The sequence below is a fragment of the Astatotilapia calliptera genome, chromosome 14, assembly GCF_900246225.1.
Source record: "Astatotilapia calliptera chromosome 14, fAstCal1.2, whole genome shotgun sequence".
NCBI lineage: Eukaryota > Metazoa > Chordata > Actinopteri > Cichliformes > Cichlidae > Astatotilapia > Astatotilapia calliptera.
In genome coordinates, this window is record NC_039315.1 from 27,275,301 (window position 1) to 27,299,873 (window position 24,573).

General features: G+C 43.3%; 2 protein-coding genes across 3 annotated transcripts; one reads left to right on the plus strand and one right to left on the minus strand.

Moving 5' to 3' along the window:
* The first annotated feature begins 15 nt into the window (after nt 1–15).
* mmp28 (matrix metallopeptidase 28) lies at nt 16–15,651 on the plus strand. The gene is made up of 8 exons (XM_026191873.1): nt 16–468; nt 2,311–2,387; nt 3,051–3,241; nt 9,258–9,479; nt 9,924–10,169; nt 13,185–13,334; nt 13,711–13,878; nt 14,505–15,651. Exons 1-8 carry the CDS (start codon nt 349–351, stop codon nt 14,897–14,899), a joined length of 1,569 nt encoding a protein of 522 aa, XP_026047658.1. The 5' UTR covers nt 16–348; the 3' UTR covers nt 14,900–15,651.
* Nucleotides 15,652–15,758: 107 nt separating this feature from the next.
* On the minus strand, nt 15,759–22,937 carry fam124b (family with sequence similarity 124B). 2 transcript variants are annotated; one of them, XM_026191871.1, is made up of 7 exons: nt 21,761–22,937; nt 21,337–21,368; nt 20,500–20,709; nt 19,761–20,156; nt 19,370–19,566; nt 18,225–18,381; nt 15,759–17,327 (listed from the first exon to the last, which is right to left on the minus strand). In XM_026191871.1, the coding sequence occupies exons 1-7, from the start codon at nt 21,829–21,831 to the stop codon at nt 16,747–16,749; spliced, it is 1,644 nt and encodes a 547-aa protein (XP_026047656.1). In that variant the 5' UTR covers nt 21,832–22,937; the 3' UTR covers nt 15,759–16,746. The 2 variants fall into 2 exon arrangements, with proteins under 2 accessions (XP_026047656.1, XP_026047657.1); XM_026191872.1 differs by having other exon boundaries at nt 21,757–22,937.
* Nucleotides 22,938–24,573: the final 1,636 nt, after the last annotated feature.

The following is a 24,573-nucleotide window of genomic DNA, read 5'->3' on the forward strand; positions in this document are numbered from 1 at the left end:
AAACTGTGATCTTTTCTCCGTGCTCCGTGTGAGTTCATTACACACTAACCTCTTCAGCACTAAAGAAACAGCAAACTGCATGTGATTCATATCTTTAAAATTGGTTGTGTGCAGCAGGGGAGACGCTGCCGTGCCCTGCTGATTTGGATTTTTTTGCCCTGCAGTAAAGGGGCAGACGAGGGGCGGTGCTGACACTCCTCCTCTCCCTGTAATCCTCCAGCTGTGAATAACCTCCGTCAGTCCTCACAGTAATGGAGAAGTCTTGGGATCACTTGAGTGTCCTCGGATAGTAAATTTAATCATGGAGGTTGTGAAGGGAGCAGGGCGCTGACTGCGGTTCTCCCCGCGATGAGCCGCCGAGCTCCGGGCCTGTGTGAGCGGGGCGTTAGGAGACTCTGGTTCCTGGCTGTAACGGCGCTCATCACCGCTCAGACTACCGCAGGATCACCGCTGCTCCTGGACCCGGAGGTACTGCTGTCAAAACTCATTTCACAGAGACTCAAAGACCTCTGTTACAAACATTTCTGGTAAGCAGGCGAATTAAAGTGACCCACATTTAAAACTACGCTGTGGGCACTGCGAAGTTATCCTACCGGGGAAATAGTTTTATCGGCTTTACACCGAAACTTTGACACAGTGAATTTATTTGGTGGTTATAATAAAATAACATTAACAGCTCACAGCAGTAATCAAATAAGATGATTTTACAGTTGTTTCAGACGAAAAGGTACATGTCTGTCTAAACGTATTTCTGTAAAAACATTAAATATTCGTAATGGCTGTTTTGTTTTTCATTTACAACCAACAATTTAAAACGCAACTCCCTGCTGTCTCTATAATAGCGCTTTCCTGTTTTGTCGCCATTATAAAATGTGCAAACTTTTTAATAACGGGAATTATTACAGCTGGACAATGTTGTTATAGTTAACTAAAAATGGACGTAAAAAGCTGTCAAAACAAAGTCAAAATTATATTTTAACTTTAGTATTTTAGTTTGGTGAAATGTATTAACATGCCTGATGAGGCTTTGATGTCTACAGTGCTGTACCATACTGCAACTTAAGATCTATACCGATATAGATCCAATACCATGTAAAACAGTCCCAGTATTGCCGATAACATACATTTAACCTAGATTATGAACCGAGAACAAAGATTTCGAGTCGTTGCGGGGTTTTCTTATAGCTGTACTGATTTTCCCCCAAATCTTGCATCTTGGCATGTGCCCTCCATACAACAATAGTTTAAAAAGACTAAAGCTAACAATTAAACTAAAAAAAAAACTAAGCTGAAATGAGCAACCCCACTCAAAACAGATTTAAAAACAAAGAGTCTTTATATATCCTATATTCATTCAGGAAAGGTTACACGTACTGTGATGTAATGTTAAAGTCTGCTGCATAAAGACAAGGAGATCGGACCCATTCATAAAGAAAGATAAACGAGTTTCGCCTCTCTGTGGTTCAGACTGCACCGCTCTAATCTGACAGCTCCCTTTGCTGGCTGTCCAAAGACTACACGCTTTCCTCATCTGGTTTCACCAGCTATGCTTTCATTCTTACATTAAACAAAGCCCTGTGGCATTTTCAGAAACATTATTATTATTATTATTTTGTTGTTGCACATTCCTGTTGCTGAAACGCATCTGTCATCTCCTCAGTTTTAATTTCCGCCCCGTCACATCTGTAATCGCACTCTAAACGGTGCCTGCTGCTGTTGTCTGAACATGAAGGGGCTGTAATATTAAACTATGAACCAGCCTCACAGAATAATGCAACACCTGTTGGCGTGTACCCTGTGGGTTCATGTTAAAGCACTTTATAGGTATTACACCGGAGCTTTCCGTGACTTGCATGTTTACATGGAATTCTTGCAAAATTATAACTTGGGAGTTTCAGGGGCCCCCGGGGGGCTTCTTTGTCTTATGGGTGGTCTGCGCACTCATAACCATGTACATGGTAAAATAATGCAGAAGTCTTGCAAACTCATGGGGATGTGTGGTTACTACGCTATGTTCTTATTAGAAATATGTCGTGTGACAGCACTGGTTTTTGAAAACAGTAGCATTTTGTAATAATGTCACACCATTAAGCATTAGTAAGGTATTAGTAAGTGCTTAATTAATTATTTGTATGTCATTACTCCTCTTTAGTATGTCGTTTTTAAAAACACGTATGGTTATCCATCTGTCCACTGTCACACCTTGTACAGCTATCACTGCTAGTAAAAATCATAGTCATAACCATCACCATTTTTGTTCTGCTGCTTCTCTTGGAGTTTAATTATTAACAGGTACGACTTCCGTTGTAGGACTTTCTGGAAAAGTATGGCTACCTCCATCATGACTACCACATCCACAATGCGGCTGAGGTACAGTCTGCAGTCCGGTAGGTCCATTTGCACACATTTCTACCTCTAGGCATTGCGTGTTCATCACAGGGAGGGGTGAGCTCGGTGTGGTACAAGCCTCAGGGCTGAACGTCTGTGCAGGGCAGTAAAACACACCCTCATCTCCGCATTGGGAAACCTCTCCTGAACCCTCCCTGAACCATCCAGGAATTTCAGGAACCTCGCCCTCTGGCCCGTCTGCTCACTGTACTATAATGGGAACTGATTAAAACTCCTTCATCTTGGACTGAATGATGTGTTCGTAAACTCTGTGCAGTTTTTATGTATCTAAATGCTCATCTCTACTCAATGTATGCAGGCTCTGGTATATAAAGGACATAAAGGTTGGGGATAAGGCTACATTTTTGATGTTATCAGCCTTAACAGCTCTTCTGCTTTCCATCCATTGATGTGGGAAACCTAGCTTCATGATGCTGATGTACTTTTGAGTTATATGTATCTGTAACTCGCCTGAATCCAGGAACAGTCCAAGTGCCTGGCTGAAAGCTCTCGTGCAAATCTTTAATAGCTCCTCTCAGAAACACAGAAGTGCATCAGATCATTAAATCTCTATGCAGCAAAGATCTATCACCTTTTGCAGCCCTTTTGGCTCACACACTAGAGAGACTCTAAGTGTTTTGTCTCTCTCTGTCTCTCCGCAGAGAATTCCAGTGGTTGTCCCGTCTGCCCATCACAGGCAAACTTGACAGCGCCACCCTGCTGCGGATGGCAGAGCCTCGCTGTGGGGTGTCGGACGAGGGCAGCCAGCAGATCTGGGCTCAGAGAGTGAACTTCATCTTTACTGGACAGAGACCGCCGCAGCAGCTGCGCAGGAGACGCTCCACTGCAGAAGGTATAGTTTTACTTAATTTATATGCGTGCATGTGCAAAGTGAGCCTGACTGACATGAGAGCCAGTGTTTCATTCCCTGCCTTTTTATGTAGCGCCTTTGTTTGCCCCATTGTGGTCTGAAAGAACCAACAGTTAACTGGGAGGGTCCGCCGTCATAAACTGAAGCACTAAATAGAGTTGAGCGTTGTAATTAAAGCTGGTGGAGTGTCTGATGGTGCACACGTCAGCCCTGAGTGATTCTTATTATTTAGTTACACAAGCCCATGTGTCTTTCATGTCATGTTTGCTGGGTAAAAACTTCAACTTTAGTCTCCACTTTGTCTTTAGTTACTGGGATTATGCTTCTCTCTCTCATCTCCTAAAGTCCTTCACATCTCACTATGTGTTCTTCAGTTTAGATAAAGGTTTGGGGGAATAGGCTCGTCCAAACACATATACCCCTGCAACCTCACTTCCAGTTTCTCCTAGAGGTAAATCTGTTCCATCCAAACCTACATACCAAAATCTAAAAACCAGAGGATTAAAAGAGGTTCGCCTTTCCAGTCTTTCAGTGTTTTATGTTGTTAGAATATCCTTGATGGGAACAAGAGAAGGAGACACTGAACATAGCACAACTTTGCTGATACCGATACTTTTAATGTAATTGTATTCAAGGCGTACCCTTTCATTACCAAAAAAGATTTAACACAATTTAATTGGCTACATACTGAATTTGAAACTATGAACTTACATTCTAGAAACAATGCATTGATCCTTCTCTAGTATTGATCGGATACTAATAATTGCATTGGTACTGACACTATCGATATTTAAATCAATATTTGAATTGATCCGCCCACTAATCTTGAAGTTGCTGCCATCCAGGGCCGCTCTACAGATTTCGATGAGACCTGTAAACGCCCTTTTTTGTACGTCTTCGTGTTTTTCGTTCTCGCTGTCTCTCCTCAGTGCTGCTGTTCGTCACATCTCCTTTGTGAATGAACAGCAGCAGCAGGCCGACGACAGCACCAGAAGCCCCAGCAATGTTTCCCACTCCCTCTCTCTGTGCTTGTGCCTCCAGCCTCATGATGTGTGAAGCCTCTGCATTCCTCAGTGTCACTGACGAGGTTGGCTAATGTTCGGGGAATGCAGCGGCGGCTGATGTTTGCCGCTGCCTCTTCGTGTCAGTACCTGACACGTTCCCTCTGGTACACACATCCATAACTGACTGACTGGATCATGTTGTTTGCCACCTATCTCAGTGGCCAGCTGCTTGTATGGATCTGAGCCTGCTCTTTAAGAACCCAGACTTGTCTCATATGACAGGCGGCAGTGTTATTAAACAGGCGGCAGATACTTTTACACCCTCGGGTCAAACCTCTTACTGATCTGGCTTCATGCATCCACTGATGTATTGTAGCAATAATAGCTTAATTGTGAATAACGGCGTTCTGCTCGTGCGGTGCCGCCACCTCTAACTCAAACATTATGCCGCTTTATGCGATAGAAACGGCAGATATGTTTCTGCTTGCAGCTTCACGAGTGTTTGCTCAAGGAGGTTTGTGTTTGGATCAGACTCTTGGTCTGAACAGAGTCCTGTGAAAACATGCGTGTAGTAATAATGAGGCCTCAGGTATGTACAGTGTTGGCTGGCAGTTGTTCCACTTTAACACGGAGAGTAATATCTCAACATGTACTCAACACATGGCAGGAAATACTGTACAGAGACATCTGTGGCTGCAGATAAGCCCAAAAATGTTGGTGATCTCTTTTGATCAATAATGTGACCTAAAGTTTTTACCTACCCTGTTTAATAGTTCAAGTCTGGCATTTTTTATATCCTTGTTTATTTATGTGTAACTTTGCTGATCCTCCGTTTTTTCCTCCCTCCTTCTGGTTACGTGTGTTGGATGGATTGCAGCTATGGTCATAAGTTTACATGCGCTCATCATGAGCATGAATGTCATGGTAACTGAGGTCTTTTAAGGATTTCTCTGAACTGTTGAATGATTGTACATCTTTAATAAGTTACATAGGTTTTAACTTCTAACAGAATCAGCTTTTAAACTTAGTCCACAAACTTTCAAATACCAGCTTTGGGGAGGCCATTCCAAAAGCTCAGTGTTAGCTCAGTGATCCACACAAAATTGTGATCATTTTCATGTTTGTGTCCATGTTTCAACCATCCAGCTGATTTGAGGTGATGTTGAAGAATTTGGAGGAAATCCTCCTCTTTCATTATTCCATTCACTTTATGCAATGTACCAAGCACGACTTGCAGCAAAACAGCCCCCGAGCACGGGGCTACCACCACCATGCTTGACAGCACGTATAGTTTTTGTAGGTTTGAAAGCCTCCAAACATAAATCTTGTCAATCTGGCCAAATAGCTTGAAGGGAGGAGCTTCTTTCTTCATTGGCACCCTCTCACTCCACGGTGATGAAAAACTCGCTTCTCTGTGGACAGTGATGCCGGTGTTCCTGCAGTTTCCAGTTCATATCAGGCTTGAGGCTTACCATTCTGTGAAGCAGGCGATCCATGACTTAAAGCTAACCCTTAATGCTGTTTGAGCTGTTTGACCTTGACAGCTGACTGTGGCTGCTAAACGAAGCCGTGCGACTGCAGCAGCGTGGGTGAGTCAGACGAGCTGCCTGCTCGTTCACTCTCACCTGTGGTGTGATGTGATTTTTGTTTATCAGCTTCTGAGCTTCCTGGAAACTGAAAACAGACCTTGACTTGTGGTTGTTCCCACTGATATTTACAGAACTGACTTTCCACCAGCTTGTCTAAGATAAGCTATTTAAGTGCAGGACGTGTGTGTGTATTTTTCTGAGGTGTGCCTCCGTGGATCCATGCCATGAAGTGTAGACGCTTAAACAATGAATGGGCATTTTTGCACATTTTTGGTAACTATTTCAATAATTTCATTTTTAAATAATTAGATCGAAGTTTTCAGTTCAGTCAAAGATTCACTGATTCCAGCAAACAGTTGGTTTCTTTTGCAAAGTTCCCTATTTTCATATGCATGAATGGCTTTATAGGTATCTGAGGCCCGAGAGAGACCCACAAACAAGCAGCAGGTGAAGGTGTCTGCAATAAGGCCTGGCAGAGCATCTCAAGAGAGGGAGTACGGTATCATCCAATTAGAGCACTTTAGCTTACCTGTGGCTCCCAGGATATTTAAAACAAGCCTTCAGCTTTCAGGCCCCTCTTCTGTGGAGCCAGCTCCCAGTTTGGATTCAGGAGACAGACACTATCTCTACTTTTAAGATTAAGCTTAAAAGTTTCTTTTTGATAATATTTATAGTTAGGCCTGGATCCAGTGACCCCGAATCCTCTCCTGATTATGCTGCCTGGGCTTCTTCTTCACTCACTTCCTTTCACTCTCTGACTCCTGTTAAAAGGGAGTTTTTCCTCCTCACTGTCGCCAAGTGCTTGCTCATAGGAGGTGTAGTCTGAGTATTGGGGGTTTCTCTCTTTCATTGTAGAGTCCTAAAGCACACTGAGGAAACTATTGTCCTTATTTGATGTAAATAAAACTGAATTGAAACAAATTTTGGATTTTAGACCACGGCCTGGACAAAATAACCCATGAGACGTGAATGAAATCTTGTACATCGCGTCGGGTCTTTTTTGTCCTCGCCCGTTGGCTTTGTTGTCAGCGGCATCTCTTGCCTGCATTTGTCGCACAGCCTTCTTAACACCAGCAACAAACAGAATCTCCCCGAACCTCCACAACCAATAACTTTAGCTATCAGATGATCTAAGTCACTTCCTAATGTCTGTGATAGCACGGCCTCCCCTACACTGCCGCTATAGAGGGCATCATAATTGCTTCCATAAGGGAAGTCTTGGAATGTCTTGTGTGTATCGGACTTCCTGGCTTCTCTGCCGTCCTCTGGGACCTCTTACTCCGCGGCGGTCTGAGATGGAGAGTAGGCGCCTGAGCTCTGCTGAGAATACACATCTACACACATGATGCGGTAACAGGCCTAATGTGTGCAGTTCATCTTGGAATGAGAGGTGGAGCAGGGATGGGAACATGTTTGAGTATCTCACAGTCTCAAATCATACTAATCAGACTTCTAGAGGATTGCAGCAAATGATCACTTTATTTTGAATCAGATTTTTTTTGTGGTGTTTGAGCCTCCATGTGCTTCCACTCTTACAGCGTCATATCTGTGTAAACTGTTGCAACAAAAAGGACAAGCATGAAGTTCTTATAAGAGTCAAGCTGCTGCCGAAGCACAACTTCTGTTTGTGTGTTTACTCACACAGCTTACACACTGATGTCACTGCCAAAACCATGTCTTAATGGCTCCAGATTTCCAGATATTTTCCAGTCTCCAGGGTGCTGTTGCGGTCTCTCGGCCATTCACAGTATGCAGAACATGCTTCTCGTATATTTCTCCCATATTCTGTTTGCAATGCGTTATTTAAACAAGCACAAATGGCATCAAAAGCACTCAGAGTCTGTCCTCCGTTGTAGCGGCCTCAGGCAGCGTGAGGCTTTAAGACGGAGCAGTAGTGTGTAACGTGAGCAAACCTCCCGCTCACATTTGGCCGTCTTTTAAAAAAATATTTTGACAACTTTGGAAAATAAGTTTGATTTATGTGGACGCTTAAGCGTCAGCTCTCCAAGTATGTGTAAATCAGCCGAGCCCCGAAGTGAAGACTGAATGGAGAAGAATCACTTCTTGCAAGGTTTAAGTGTCAATTCGTCGCCCAGGTGTGCAAAGTTTATTTCAGTCCAGTGTTCTTGTTTTGGCTAAAACCCCTTTGACAAAATCAGCGTTGAGGCTCATTTGAGCAAAGTCTGTGCAGTTTCATAAAGCTCTCATTTAAAAGTGCTCTGTAAGTCAGCGACAGCCTCTCCAGCTGCCTCTTTCTGAAGGTTCATATTATCTGCTGATTGTTTCCTGCAGGCAGTCCCTTTTTGTCTGTTAGGGCTGTTGAGCTGCTTGTGTGTGTCTGCTTTGTCTCCAGACTCTTTTACTGTGTGATCCTGTGTATGTGTGCGAACAAATTTGAGTCTTGTAAATTAATGAAAGGCTGAGCATGAATCCCCCATTCCTTCGATCCACGAACAAATGATGTGACTGTGAAGTTTGCGACACGTGTAATTATAACTAAGCCAAGAAACTACAGACACATGGTGAAGTAAACTGTTTGGTGAAGCATGCAGTCAGAGTGCGTGTTAGTTTACCCAGCTGGAAGCTTGCATGGTTAACATCCTATCATTCTGGCTCAGTTGGCTGGATTTGTCACAGTTGAGGATGGGATATCAGGCATTCAGAACTATAAAACAATTCAATTCAATTCAATCACCCCAATAAAGCATATCCCTCTAAGACTGCCGGTTTACTTGTGGTTGCTAGAGGATTTAAAAGTAGAATGGGAGGCAGAGCCTTCAGCTTTCAGGCCTCTTTCAGTCCCAGTTTGGGTTCAGGAGACACATACCCTTTCTACTTTCAATATTAGACTTAAAACTTTCCTTGAGGTGACCCTCAATCCTTCCTTAATTATGCTGGTTATTTAAGGTGTAAATCCACAGCTACATCAATGGCTTATAATAAGGACACAATAGTAATAATTTAACAATTTCCAATGGGATTAGCTCTCTAAAAGTTCAACTAGTTTAAAATAGCAGACTATCCAGCAAATATGGAAAGAAAGAAAACAGCCACATTAGTCGAATGAAACAAATCAGGGATTGTTTTGACATCTTATAAAGACGGTCAATTCTCTTTGAAAAGATAATTTAGTTTATATATGACTGAGCACTTTTTATGCTCTTATTCTCGTTTAGTTAGCATCTTTACCCATGTACCTGTCTGAGGGCTAACTGTGTTATTGAGTTTTAGCCAGTATTACTTTTTATATTCTTTGATAATTGCTTTAAACTAAGCCTTGCTCCGAATAACACTGCTGGCTGTTTTTTGGTTGGAGCTCATCTGCTGATGCACCGGCTGATATGAACCAGACTGGGAGTTTCATAGTGTCTCATTTCTGCTTCTCTCTGTCTGGCCGTTCTCCAGTTGACAAGTGGTACAAGCGCCACCTGACCTACCAGATCGTGAACTGGCCTCAGCACCTGTCGCTGGGCTCTGTCCGGCTGGCTGTGCGTGCTGCCTTCCAGCTGTGGAGCAACGTGTCGGGCCTGGTCTTCCAGGAGGTCCCTGGTGGACCTGCAGACATCCGGCTGGCCTTTTATGAAGGAGACCACAACGACGGGGCCAGCAACGCTTTTGACGGACCAGGTCAGGGTCACAACACATCGATCTATTTCATCTTCATTTATATTTACAAGGACTTGTTTAAGAAGAAAAGATATTTAACTTCCTTAAATTCTCCTTACACGTACTGGCAGATTAATTTCATTAGTTAGGTGTGAATAGTAATGAGATTACTGGGAATATTTGGGCTTAAGTCCCACAAAATCACAAGTTTACATTTAAGTAGAACATGTAAACTCATTAAGATCCTTTGATCTGACTCAGCAAATTAGAAAATTCAGAAATATTAGAATTTCTGAATTTAAAGAGCACTTTAATGCAACTTTTTTCTCTACACTGTGTGTTATTTGTAACCTGAAAGCTCCCAGTCTCAAAATGGAAAGAACGGCTGTTCAGAGTCTTTAACGACCTCTTTAATACATGAAGCAGCACCATCCTGCAAGTCCTCAAGTCCTTTTTCTCATTCAGGGGGAACTCTGGCTCACGCCTTCCTGCCTCGCCGAGGCGAAGCCCACTTCGACATGGCGGAGAGGTGGACGCTAAACGGGCACAAGGGCCACAACCTTTTTATGGTGACCGCCCACGAGATCGGACACACTCTGGGCCTGGAGCACTCCCCCGTTCGTCACGCTCTGATGTCGCCGTACTACAGGAAGCTCGGCCGCGGGCTGGTTCTGAGCTGGGACGACATTATTGCCGTGCAGCAGCTGTACGGTGAGAACATGGTGCTTGGTTTATGGTAACAATTTAAAATGTTAAATAAGTTTAAACTTAGTTGCATCCCTTTACATAAAACTAACACAGCATTTCATAAAGAGAAAATCATACCAACAGTCAGACATGGTGGTGGTAGTGTGATGATCTGGGGATGCTTTGATGAACTGTGCATGCACAGTCTGATTGTCTGTTCTATTGCCCTCCAAATTGGGAGCTGTAGCACCGAGCTGTGAAAAAGGCCAGCAGGCCACTACAGCTCCAAACACTGACGGTGACTGAGTAGAGCAGCAAAGCCAAAACTTAATTTCTTACATTTCTTGTTTGCAGTCACTCGAAGTTTCTGCGTGTTCTTGGCAAAAGAAATATGCACAACACATCACAATCTAATCTTGAGTTTATCTTTAGCAGCAGGAGGAGTTTGTTCAGCCTGACAGCCTCTTAGCTGCTGCTGTGGGAGTGTTTATAGGGAGGGCAGCGGAGGTGGTGTGAGTGTCAAAACAACACACTCAGCAGCCTGTTTGTGTATTATTATTATTATTAGCATTGCAGTTATGCACACTGTATTTACCTGCTGTGATAGATTACTGTTGTGGTTGTGCAATGTGGGAGCATCACCCTGGACTTCTTGAATGACGGCTATAAGAGTTTCTGTTTACTGCAAGTTTGTTGTCCCTCCTGGCATGTGTGAGGCAGGTTTCCACATGTGCCGCTCTGCACACTTCTTTTATTGCTTGTTTTGGGGGGTTTTCTGCTGCTGCTTGGAAAATGATTTCTCCACAACAGCTGCGCAACAATACGTCTTAAACCATTTTTGCATTGCCAGCAGCTCTTTAGCCGTGACTGTGTGACGTTTTGAAGATGCATGAGGAGCTTCCTGCGCTCTGGCCCGGCCTCTCAGGTGTACGGCAGCTGCACAGAGAAAAACAAGACACTGTGCAGGAATGCTTGCGTGGCTGCAGGACAAGCACACAGCTCTGAACCTGAGATCAGCAGAAGTTTGCAGGCAGACCACGTCCAGCTGCCTCTCCTTTTATTTAATAAGTGAGGAGTTCCATCTGCTCTGCCTCTGAAATATTCTGTCTTCACCATCCTAAAGTGGCCCTTCACTCCCGCTGTGTCGGCCGAACAGAGAGACACACATCTTTATTTCAGTTACATTCAGGACCTAAAGCAATTTGACCATAGATTGAATTAAATGGCAGCAATTATAGCAGATAATTACCTTTAGTTGGTCGTTAAGCTGTATGTGCTTTTGTTTTTAGGGAAACTTGAACTTTGGGTGGCCACTTATCAGCAGACCTTACACAAAGACCTCAAGACAACTCTCCAATAGCTTTTTTTTTTTTTTGCTTCAGGGAAAATTACCCAGGATTCCTTAACGGGCACTCAATTGAAGCTTGGTCTGCTTTTTCTCCTTTATTCCTATCAACCTGTGGCAGTAATATGTGCACACTGCAGCTGCTCCCACGTAAACGTCAAGCGACTTCAAAACTGACAAGACTGCTGATGCTCGGAAAATGTTACATCTGCTTAAACATATAAGCTTTAAGGAGAATATGTGAATGTGAGTGTGTGTGTGTGGGTGTGAATCATTCCTGGCACTGCAATCTGATAAGGAGCACATGTGAGCAGACTGGATATGTCAGAGAGCGAACATAGATTTGGTGTTTCTGCCTTTGAATACGGTGCCGTGTGCACTGTGACGGAGACATCAAAAACAACAACTTTGACTTGAAGTGGACTTTTTATGCTTTTCCTTCTTTGTTATATATACTGTTACAATGCTGGTTGCTCATATTAAATATAGCCAGTTTGAAATAATGAAGTCAACGCAAGCTTACCGGCTACTTTGTAAGATGCACCTGCTTAACCGCTTGTTAATGTAAATATCTAATCAGCCAACCACAAGGTAGTGGCTCAGTGCATTTAGACATGTAGATGTGTAAACTAAGGGAGCATCAGAATGAGGAAGAAAGATCATGAAAGTGTCTTAAATGGTCTGATTATTTTGAGCTGGTCTGCTGCTGACACTTTACAACACAAACATCTCAGTGGCGGAAAGGGCGTGTGGCCTTAAAGGGACAGCAGCTTGTAAAACAGTTACAGAAATATGTAACTAGTGCAGAATGTAATGCAATAACCTCAAACATGCTCCCGAATATGAAGCTCAGCAGTATAAAGTTAAATATTATTCACATCCAGGCCTATATGACATTAATTTTAGGATTTATAGCTTTAATATTTCAGTTTAGTTGCCACTTTGGTGCCATTTCATATCTAAATATCTCTTCCACTTCTGATGAATGTGGCAGAGTGCGAGGAGGGAGTTTGTGTGTTTGGATGAAGTCATCTCTGCTCCTACATGCTCACAATGAGCTTTTGGATACCACTGCGGTGTGCACAGTAGAGCTATCTTTCCTGCCTTCTTCCTCCTGTTCTTGGGTGTGCTGATTTTATCCATCTTCCTACAAAAATGTTTGTTGAGCTCCTTGCAAACAAAGTGGCTGTAATCACATCTGAAGCGCTATCATTTACTCTTCAGTTGAGCTCAATGTGTTGTGCCCCCCTCCTCCCCTTTTTTTCTCCTTTATTCTTTTCATGTGCGCACTGCGAGGGTACCCGGGCCAATAACAATAGGACGGCTCTGATTTTGGTAGTTAAAAAATGTTAAAGGTTCCAGCCCGTGCTCTATCTACAGTCTGTTGTTTATTTCCTGTGCACTGGAATGTCATCCATCAGTATACATCAACCCAGCCACATCCTGTAAAGGACAATTTAAATGTTAACATTCTCCAAGTCCTGTTTAAGAAGAAATCTCCACAGTTTGTGTTCCCATTCGTTCCTGATCTAATTTAGTAAACAGTTAAATTGCTGTTTGGGATGCATGAGAAATCGGACCGATCTGTAATGTAAAGTTTGTCCGGTCAGCCAACGAGAACAGTTAACAATAAACTCCAGCTCTTCCTCTTCATTGTTTTATGGCTTTGCTTCCTTTATTTTTTGTGCCTTTAGGTAAACCATTAGGCGATCGCCCGGTGAGGTTGCCGGGTCAGGTTTTGCACGCTGCGCTGCAGGAGTGGGAGTTCTCAGAGCTTCAAAGCAGACACGACACCCCGGGACAGCCTCTCTACTGCCAGGGTGTCTTTGATGCCATCACTATGGGTGAGGTCCGAATAAATGAAATCTTATCAGAAAACAACATTCAGCCACAACTCTTGTAGAAGAAGCTGAAGAACAATAATAAACCCTGTAGCAGGAACAGTGGATATTCCTGTTTTCATATTTATTTCTATAACAAAAGGACAAAGCTGCTGATAAATACTCGCTTTCCTGTATTTCAAAATCATTTTATAGTTAAGCAAAACAGGAAAGAAAGTTTAAGCCACCCATGTGTTCTCATGATACCTGAGAAAAGAGCGAGAACAGTGAGATGCTGTAATTTCCAGACTTTTAGCTTTGTTCAGGGCTCAGAAACTGTTCCCAGCATGCTCTGTGCAAGAATGAGAGACATATACACGTATATTCATCTCTTTTCCAGACCAAAATAAGACAGTGCTGGTGATTCGTGGCAGCGTATACTGGACTGTACCGGCTGAAGGGCGCGTAAGTGGCCCGCTGCCTCTCCGTCAGCGCTGGCCCGACCTCCCTCCGGCTATCGAGGCCACTGCCTTCTCTCCGCTGGACTCGAAGTGGTATTTTTTCAAAGGTACTGCCTCATTGAGCACATTAATGGGACTCACACCTCCTTTTTAAGGCATTTCCTAAACTGCTAGCCAACTTCACATATCTGTTAAAACTCCCAAAATAGATCCTCTCGTGCCTTTTAAAATAGCAAAGTGCTGCTTAAAGGCTGAATACAGCAGTGAGGCTCCAGCTGCGGTTTTAATAGTCTTCTCTTTGTGCTAAAGGCTACAAAAATTTGTCTGAAGATAGTGCCAAAATGTTCCACTAAATGCCAAATACCTGACAAGACTGTCTTATCTGCCGAATGCAAACAGTTTTATGCAAAGCTCAGATGCTCTGCTGCATTATTAATCTCCATAAATCATAATCACAAATTTTTTAAATTAAGAAAACCGCCCAAAACACTTGTACATACTGTGTGTACTTTCTGTATTTAGTCAAAGTTATGCTTAGTTTTAAAGAACATATTGCGTTTCGGTAAAGTTATTTCATCTCTTAAAAGGCCCGGTGTCCTGAGTTTTTTGCTAAATGTCATCAGATGCTGTATTGTTTGTGCAGCACTGGTGAAATAGAGGTTTTATTTTATTCTACTCTTCGTGAGCATAAGGTTTGGTGTCATTTCAGTGTCTCTTGCCTCCTGCTGTGCAGGGAAGCGGATCTGGCGCTACACGGGCAGCACGCTTGACCCCGGCTTCCCCAGGAAGAGCAGCGAGCTAGGACTGCCTCGTCACCCTGACAGTGCCTTCTACTATGCTCCTCTGGGTCACATGGTCCTCTTCAAGGGCTCCCGTTACTCCGTACTCAACCTTAAAACCTTGCGTCAAGAGCCCTACTACCCACGCAAGCTGGCTGACTGGACTGGCGTGCCGCAGGGGACCAACGGGGTGCTGACCCGTCCAGATGGCCGCCTTTACTTCTTCAAAGAAAAGCGGTTCTGGAGGTTTGACCCAGTGAAGGTGCGAGTCACCAAAGAGGGCCACTGGGCCAAGGACCTGAGCTGGACCGGCTGCAGGAGTTCTCCTCAGAGCAACAACATCCTTTGACCAGCAGATGGCGCCGCAGGATTTAAAGTGCAATTTGTTGATGTATCGTAATACAGAGGAGCTACAGCTTCCCAGCATGTACAGTATTTACACTGCAGAGCGATTAGCATTATTGTGTATGGAAGTGTAATTACAGCCTCAACAGGACTGCACATCATCAGCAGCAGCAGTGTTTAAATTATAATGCTTACTCTGGAATGTGATGTTCAATCCCTCCTGATTGCTAGGGGCCCCAAATCAATCATGACAGAGTGTGAGAGCAGTGCAGGTGAGTCATCAATGGCGATGAAGTTTCAGGATGTCAGTGGGCCAGTTTGAACTCTTGACCACATCTGAAGAGCCAGAAAATCATTTCAGAGACCCGATTGATTCGGAGCAGCGTCTAGCTGCGTGTCAGAGGTAAAATAGTAACATTTGACTATTTCCATATCATTGCATTTTTAGTATCGGCTGGTGTTTTGAGTGAGTGCACTTGTTTCCAAATGCAGCGGTCTGATTGGTCAGCTTTCTGTATTTGAATCAGATAAATCGAGCTTGAGCCTAAAAAAATAAATGCTGCAAATTTTTCCTGCTAAATTACACGGCCGGTGTGACCGGCTGCATCAAGAATGTTTTTAACGCACACAATCTGCATACAGATTTTGTGTGTTCTGTGTCTAAAGGCCGGTGTGTAAAGCAGCTGTAACTATCTGTGTTTCAACATTCAATGAAAGATGAAATTATGTCTGATCTGGATTTAAGAATTCAGCGTAGCAGTGTTATCAGCTGTGTGAATATGTCTGGGATACTTCAAGCATTCACTTCTCACCTCCTACTTCATCTGCCTGCCTGTATGTAAACACACACACACACAGAGCTGTGAGGGCGCAACGACATAGCCATTTTATTATTCCAATCATTTATCTTTTAACCTACATCACTGAACATGTTACACACTACTTGCGTACAATACTCGCTTTCTTCCAGTTACAATTATTTCCAGTAAACAGTTAAATGCTCTGACATCTTCGAGCTCCCCAGCTTGCCTACGGAGAGCAGCCCAGCGGGAAAAACTCTGACCTTATAATGCACAAGTGAAAAAACCCAGACTCCAATTAATCTGTTAGGTTAAACCGAGAAAGCCTTTTCAAAGGAAAAAAAGATTAAAGAAAAATAAGTAAGAGACTAGTTTGACCTGAATAATTACATTTCTTATTCCGATTTCTTTTCCTCACTTAACATCTTTTGCCTTCAGAACAGCTGTAATGATCACAAACACTGTTTAAGTGATCATAAAAAATTCACTCAAGTTAACCTGTCCTTACTGTGACCTTTCAGTAATGAGCATTTCTGAGGTGTCAGGTCGACTAAAGGGAGATCATTCTTCATTGCTGTTATGTAGCCTGGTTTACTCCACTGCTTGTCCATTTTAACAAGAAAATTCTGGATCAATGATTATCTGAAGTTCCTTAAAACAAATGCTTTATATGCCACAAATCAGCTTTCTAATCACGACCAAGGGCAACATCAAAGACAGCCTTAACGCTGAGATCATCTTAATCTGTTCGAAGTTAATCAAAGAAAAAAAAAGTTGCCTAGCTGAGTGATGAGAAGAAGCCTAGTGTGCCTCACTTAAATACAAAACTGATTGCTATTCACTCGGCTACAACAGCTGCACAAATCATTAGCTGCACCTATGTATAAAACTAACTTAGACATTCATTGTATTACCTTTACCTGCGCTGTCTTGAAAAAACAAGACAAGTTAAACTAGTATCTGGATGTTACGTGTCAACTGCTGCAGTGCTCCGGTGTCCCTGTTATTTGTCTGTGATTATTACCACTGCTCGTGACATGGTGGTAGGAATTTAGATGAAGAACTCATCCAGCCGTTCCTCACAGTTCCTCACACGTGCCGGCTCAGCGGTAGTCCTGCTTTCTACCAGGGGCCTGTTGGAGGGGCTTTCCCTGGTCCTGCCTGCATCTGTTCCACCACCAGAGCCCCATGTCTCAGACGACCCCTGAAGGTGTGTGTGCGTTCCTTGCAAACAATCACTCAGCTCCTTGGCCAGCTCCTCGACAGCTGAAGCTCCAACTGTTGTGGGTCTCTGTGACTGGAGGGTCACCAAAAGGTCCAGAGAGGAGGAGCGAGTCATCGCTTTGACTGCTGGGTCTGGGCGAGGAGAGACAGCCGCTCCCGTGTCAACGTTGGTCTCCGGCTCCTCCTCGTCCTCTTCCAGAAGGAGATGGGAGAGAGAGTGGGTGATCGAGGGACGCAGCGGAGAGTCGGGGTGGTTGGAGGTTGAGAGTGGAGCAGGGCTGCTGCGCTGGGACGAGTAACAGGAGCTGCCAGGAGGAGTGCTACAGCAGCTTCCTGATCCCAGGCTCTCCGCTCCACCACTTCCTCCATAAAGATTTTCCAAGATGGGGTCGCTGCGCGGTCTCTGGGCTGGCAAAGAAACACCAAACAGAATTTAAAAATTAAAAATCGTACACTCAATGTACACAAACATGAAAACTATTTCTGCTTCGTGTTACTTTAAGCTGCCCCCGAAGTGTCTCAACCGTGACAGACCAATAAATACAATTTGATTTTATGACCAACTCTCTTGGAACATAAACGTGTGACAGATTCTATATTCAAGAACACAAACCCTCATCAGCTCTCTAACTGGCGATAAGCCTTAAAAAATATGAAGCTTTACATCATACATAAAACTCTCATAAATCTCGTGTTTCCCTCAGTCACTCAGTAAAACTGAAGGTTTTGAGCTCTCTTGCATAGACTCAATGCTCTTTACTCGTATCTAAGCTTGGCCATGCTGATGTGTGATGGCTCTAATCATGTTTTGTTTTTATTGTGAGAGGCCTCCTGCTGTAATGTTGTCTCTATCTTTATTCTTTTCACTTTGTGACATTTTTTTTTAAAGGGCTATACAAAAAAAAAAGTACTTACCTAAAAACTTTCTCCAAAAAAATATAACTATGTAACTTAACACTTTCTTTGAAAAAAAAATCTGAACTGCTTCAAATAACTGCTTAGAAAAGAGACCACATGGCCAGTATAATTACTGGTAAACTTTTCTACTGATATTCATCTCCAATAAAAAGACTTTGCACTGTGCTGGAGGAAACATTTAGTATTTGAGTCATTATAGGTACAAATGCTTTCTAAGTCAAAATGATCATTTAATACAACAGCAATTAGAGAGCGCCAGGGAATCATTATGAACGGAGAAGTCTTTGGGAGAGCGCTCAGTGAAGAAGTAATTTGGAGATATTTCTCCCTGTCTGTCAAGCTCCAGGCGATAAATCTCCCACTGAAAGATTGAACATCGCAGCTTACCGTGCCTGTGCGTTTGCCCGGACAGAGGAGAGGTAAGGCTGCAGGGTGAAAGGCTGTGTCCCGAGCTGCTGAGTTGAATTCCTCGAGGAGGCATGCTCGAGCCAGTCAGGGGGAAAGCACAGGTCAGAGGTCGCTGAGGTTGTGCCGGGGTTTTCACCTGCAGCACAGGACGACAGAAGAAATGGGATTATAACGTATACCAGGACTACATCCAAACATAACTTTATGTTTCTACTGTTTATCTCTGTTAGAATACAGGATGTAAACTCCTGTTGGAAGCCCCAGCCCATCTACACCTGAACAGATGTTCATCTCCCACCATGACAAACAGCGCAATACAACAGTTGGTTCAGTTATATTTACACTATGTTATTAGTTTCATAAAATAACGTTCACAGACTTGCATATATTTGCATTAGATCCAAATCCTTATCTCAAACATATAAAAATTTCCTGTTTCATAAATCACACATTAGTAGCACATGGAACAAAGGTCTGGCCAGTTTCCCAGCATTCTGTGAGGTAATTAGTGGTTAAATCTCCCACACTTCAGCGTGTTTACTCTTGCAATGCGAGGCTGCGTCAATCTGCCATTCACACAATCCTCACGTTTAACATAAAGAGCGAGATTGACTATGTTGAGTTAACCTGGGGTCAACCCTCCAAAGTATAAGACAGTGTACAAGAGAGGTGAAGAAGAGAGTGTAGGCAGGGTGGAGTGGGTGGAGATGAGTGTCAGGAGTGATCTGTGACAAAAGGATAGCAGCAAGGGTGAAAGGGAGGTTTACAAGATGGTAGTGAGGCCTGCTATGGTGTAAGGTTTGGAGAAGGTTGTACTAATAAAAAGACAGGAGGCAGAGCTGGAGGCTTCTCTTATGGAAGAGAAATGAGTACATTAGAGGAACTGGTAACAAAGAGCATTTTAGACAAAGTTAAAGGGGGAAGGCTGAGACAGTCTGGACAATGTGTAGAGGAGGAATAGTGGATATACTGGACAAAGGATGGTGAAGACAGAGCTGGCAGGCTGGAGGTAAAGAGGAAGACAACTGAAAAGATTCATGGGGATGCTAGGGGTGAGAAGGAGACGGTGGATCCCGTGTGTCGAGCCGTGAGGAAGCAGAAAGAAGAAGATAACCCGCAGTTACCTGAAAGAGAACCTTGTTGCCGTCGAGGTCTTCAGTCTGCCAGCGTGTAGCGCTGATGGGGGTACACGGGTTTGGCAGCAGGGGAACCAGCTGGCCAATTTCTTCCACACTAAACTGTAGCACAGCAGAGCTGCATGGCTCCACCTGAACTCCTGGTGACAACTGCTTTAAAGCCAGCTGTAGGCAGAGCCCGGGCTCTGGATGCAGGGGAAATAAGGCAGGAGGAGACAGCAGGGGATAAGACACATTTTTAATATGACGTTTAAAAAAATTATTATTAAGAAATTTACAAAATTACAAAATTTGAAAGGAATAAATGTGTATGTAGTTTTAATTTGAGGAGTATAAAAACAATACTGCACAATCAAGAGCAAACACTCTAAAGCCTTACCCATATGCAGGGTGAACCAGCAGAATCCTGCCTTCTGCTCCTCTGCCTGTCGCTGCAGCACCGTCTCATAGAGCCGCACAGCATCCTCATAATTGTCATACGCACTGTACAGCGTCACACGTAGTATCTCACCCCCGCAGTGCACTGGTCGAACTCCCCACACCGGCATCCCCGCACCCAGGCTATAAAAGTCTCTGCTGGGCAGGAGGTAGGGCCGCAGCAGGGCATTGGAGGGCGAGCTGCTGGAAGTAATGTGGATCCCTCCAGTTCGGCTGCCACAACTCTCCGTGTGATGATAGTGCCAGGGAGGACGCTGGAAGAAGTCCAGCACTTTGAGGATTCGTTCCTCTCCGTAGGCCTCGTGCAGGAAGAAAGTGATGGCCAGAGACGGGTAGCCTGAAAGATGTCAACTTTTATTTTATTCATTCTAAGTGAAAACAGACATGGCTCTGGCAGGAGCTCATTGTGGGATGGCATGTTTACAACGGTTAAAGTGCAGCATTTGATGGGGGGGGGATGTTGACCTCAATGGCAATCTTAAATTTCTTTAAATATTTCTCATTTTCACATATGGAAGTTATCATTATAGCTGAATAATACACCTCCAAAGTGTGTAATAAGGTATAATGTATGGTTGAAACGTCCGTGCCAAAGAAACAGCTGAGATCCAAGTATATGTACTGTTACTACATACTGTGCTGAAATGCAGGACTACACACTGAAAACCCAGAATCCTTACCAGCCACGGGGCAGAGGCGGGGGTAAGTTCTGAATGGTGAGGCCCTCTCCGACACGTGGAAGATGCGTAGGCTCGGGCAGAGCCAGCGCAGCAGGCGATCCAGGGTGTGTTGCAACAGCAGGGAGTCTCCGGGGTTAGCCAGCAGATGCAAGTGCATTAGCAGGAGCTGCTGCCGCCGCTGCTGTCTGACCCGCCTGCTCACGAGGTCGACTGATGTGACGCACAAAAAACACGAGGCACAGAGTGTACAAAGATATTTTAGACAAGGACATCATTAAACTAATTCAAAAATAAGTTTATCCCCCCAAAGGGAAGGAGTATTTATTCGGTTGGTTTGTTTGTCTGTCTACTATCCAGTTTTCATGATATCATTTAAAATTTTTGTGTGACGATAGAGATCATTTACTGCTCCATCTGATTACATTTTTTCAAGCCCACTGGACATAAATTTGGACTTTTAATCTTTTTAATTGTATCGTTTGTTTTACAACCTTTATAAATTCATGTTCAAGTAACAGATGAATAATACATTACAGAAAAAGTTCATATTCTTCTACTGCAGTAATGTCGTTTTTTATTGACAGTATGGCAGAGCCACAAATCCACACATGTAAAAAAACGGATTAAATTTTACTTATTTTTCATATATTAAGAAATCTGCGGGATTAAATATTTAGAGTCACTGGTCTGACCCACTTAAAATTAAATTGGGCTGTACTGCAGCCCACGAGGTAAGATGGTTTAGATTATTTGTGTTTTTGTCTTTATGAAGGTGCGAAAAGTAAGTTTGAGTGTTTTTTCCCCCTCTTTTTACTGTGTGAGTCTAGGATTACTTACTGCCAGACGACGACATCCTGCTGCAGTCTGATCTGAAAACAAAAAAGGCCACGAATTTAGTTTATTATTCATTCATATATTTGGGGAAACACAAAAAACTGTCTCCATCTTGTGGTGGTCGGTTTGGAAACGTTCCCTTTACTTTGGTCTCCATGACAACACTTTATCTGTTGTTAGCTAGCGTACAACTTAAAAGAATCACTAGAAAAAAACCGTAAAGATCACAGCAGCTGCCAAAAAGCCGATGTCGTAAAGTGCTAAAGGGTTAAATGAACGATAAAGTCATACTCTTCATAATTTAATGTCTGGAGCAAAAATAATTTCCATTGTGGCAACCGCTATAAAAAAGAAAAAGAAAAAAAAGCGAAGCTGGCTAGCTGACGTTAGCCTCCGGAGCTAGCGCTGGGACCGTTGACTCACTCACTCGGCAGTATCAGCTCCGGAGTCCACGTTTTCATCGTCGGCTCTCTTCAACACCGCCGCTCGGCGCAACATGGTCCGGTCCACACTTTCACATCTGCGCCCATGCTCCGGCCAGTGAGTCTGAGCTGTGTTTACGGCAGACCACACTCGGGCTGAAAAGCATCCTGTTTGATTTCTTTCCGCAGGCTGCTCCCCCCTTCCAAAAAAATGGGACACTTGCTGGGACGCTGACGTCACATGGCACCCACACACCCTTAGTTTATCGTTTTAACTGTAAGGCTCGCTGGGTTTTTAAAAAAAGAAAAGAAAAGATAAAAAGGAGAGGTGGCCCGTTTGGAGTCTAGAAGGCTTGAGGGTGTACGTATGTTTGCGCAGAGCCCAAATCCCGGGCGAAAGGGACCAGCAGAGGTGGTGCTACTTTAAATCCAAAGCCGCCTCCTATAATAACAGAGCAGATGGCAAGCTCTAACAAAATGACAAGACAAAGGAGACGGTCCAGACGGCCTGGGCAGATTTAAAAGTGCAGGGGAGGCTCCAAAGACTAAGTTAAACACGTTGTTTGTTAAGACCTTCTTAAGACCATATGGAGAGCTTTAGAAAGGCACAGTTTGGACAATGTTATCAAGCAGTGCGAAGTGAAAAGCAGATAAAACCATCATTCAGTGAAAGACACAAGTTACACCAATATATTCAGAAGAAAACTAAACAAAAACACCAAAGCAACCCTGCAATCTTAACAAAGGTGTTAAATGTTGAATAACCAGGCATCGTGACATAATACAAGTATAACAAGAACATTCACTTGATTAATATCACCCTTTACTCGAATTTGGGCAGATATCCTAAATAGAAACGTTTCTAAAGCACAAAGTGCTGGGAAAACATTTTTAATATTTATTGTTGAACAGACTGGGGCTCTAATTCGAAGGCCAAGACTTGTGTTTTTGTCATTTACTGTTATTTCATTACTCATTGTATTTTCATTACTCAGTAGAAGTATTAAGAACGCCTTTCAGTACAAAATAATATTATTTAACACCAGTACAAGCCACGGACCTGAAATAACTATACTCTGTTATAACTTTAGAGTTTTCTACACTCACCAGACATGTTATTAGGGACACCTGTTCAACTGCTCAGATAACAGCCAATGGTATCTACTTAGTGAATTAAGGCATGTACACATGGTCAAGACGATCTGCTGAAGTTCAAACTGAGCATCAGAATTAGGAAAAAAACATTATTTAAGTGACTTTGAATGTGGCACAGCTGTTACTGTCAAACAGGCTGGTCTGAGTATTTCAGAAACTGCTGATCTTCTGGGATTTTCCACACAGAAGTGTCTCTCGGGTTTACAGAGAATGGTCCAAAAAAGAGCAAACATCCACTGAGAAGCAGTTCTCTGGGGGAAAATGCCTCGTTAGTGTCAGAGGAAAACGGCCAAACTGCTTTGAGCTGTTTGGAAGGTAAATGGTCTGGTTTTTATATACCACTTTTCTACTCTGAGTACTCGAACACCTCAAAGCAGATGGGCTACAGCAGCAGAAGACCACACTGGGATCCAGAGCTGTTGGTCAGAGGAGCCTCCATTTCTGCCTCAACATTTGGATGGTAGGGTCAGAATTTGGTGCAAACATTAAAAGCATGGATCCATTCTGCCCTGTATCAACGCTTCAGGCTGGTGTAATAGTGTAGTGGATATTTTCTTGGCACACTTTGGGCCCCTTAGTACCAACTGAACATTGTTTAAACAGCCTACCCGAGTATTGTTGCTGACCACCACCTTTGTGACCACAGTGCACCCATCTTCTCGGATAAAGCGCATCACAAATCATTTCTTCAACATGATAAGTTTACTGTACTCAAATTGCCTCCACAGTTGCCAGCCTCAATCCAATAGAGAGCACCTTTGGGACCAAAATCTCAGAGGAATGTTTCCACCACCTTGTTGAATCTGTGGCATGAAGAATCAAGGTAGTTTTGAAAGAAAAAGTGTTTTGACAGAAAATTATCCAAGCTGGCAAGCAGGGTGTAGCATAGCAAAGTGGCCAATGGCAGCTTCAGCTGAGTATTTTCTTACCAAAAAGTAAAGATAAACAGAAACACGTGAATTGGAAAATACTGTAATAAACAACATCCTCGTGAAGCCTGCCAAATTCTTGTTGTGAACACAGAATCTGACTGTGGCTTACCACTGAAATTAAGCCTTGATTATGGTTACAGATGCATTTCTGAGGCTTGCCAAGGCCTTGGTTGGTCATGCAAAGATGCAGAAAAAAAAAAAAAAGCATCCCTTTCATTTTTTTTTTTTTAAATTCTACATTTAATATGATGAAAACAAGGCCCTGTACAATCCACCTTTGCAGTGAGTACAATATTTATTTTACAATTTGTACACATTAGAACATGGTGCTAAACTGGTTCCAGCTGATCAAAATGCAGTCGAGAACGAAAAATAATATCCTCTTTGCACACCTGCACCACAAGGAACCTTCCACTCAGAGAGAAATCTTTTTTTTTTTTTTAGGGGGGGTGGGTGGCCTATCATACGCAGGCCTTACGTGAAAAATGTGTCATGAGAGTCCAAACACCTTTTATGGAGTTTCATGTGTGTCTTATATTCCCCTGATTGATCCAATAGATAAAAGCATGCTGTGAAGCAACAGCCCTTGATCTCTATAACCACTAGTACAGACCTGGCCAAATGAGAATGGCATTAAATAGTTCATGTTTGATAGCAGACATTAAAACCCCCCCACCCCCCCTAAAAAAAAAACAAAAACAAAAAAAAACACCCCAGACCTATTTGCAACA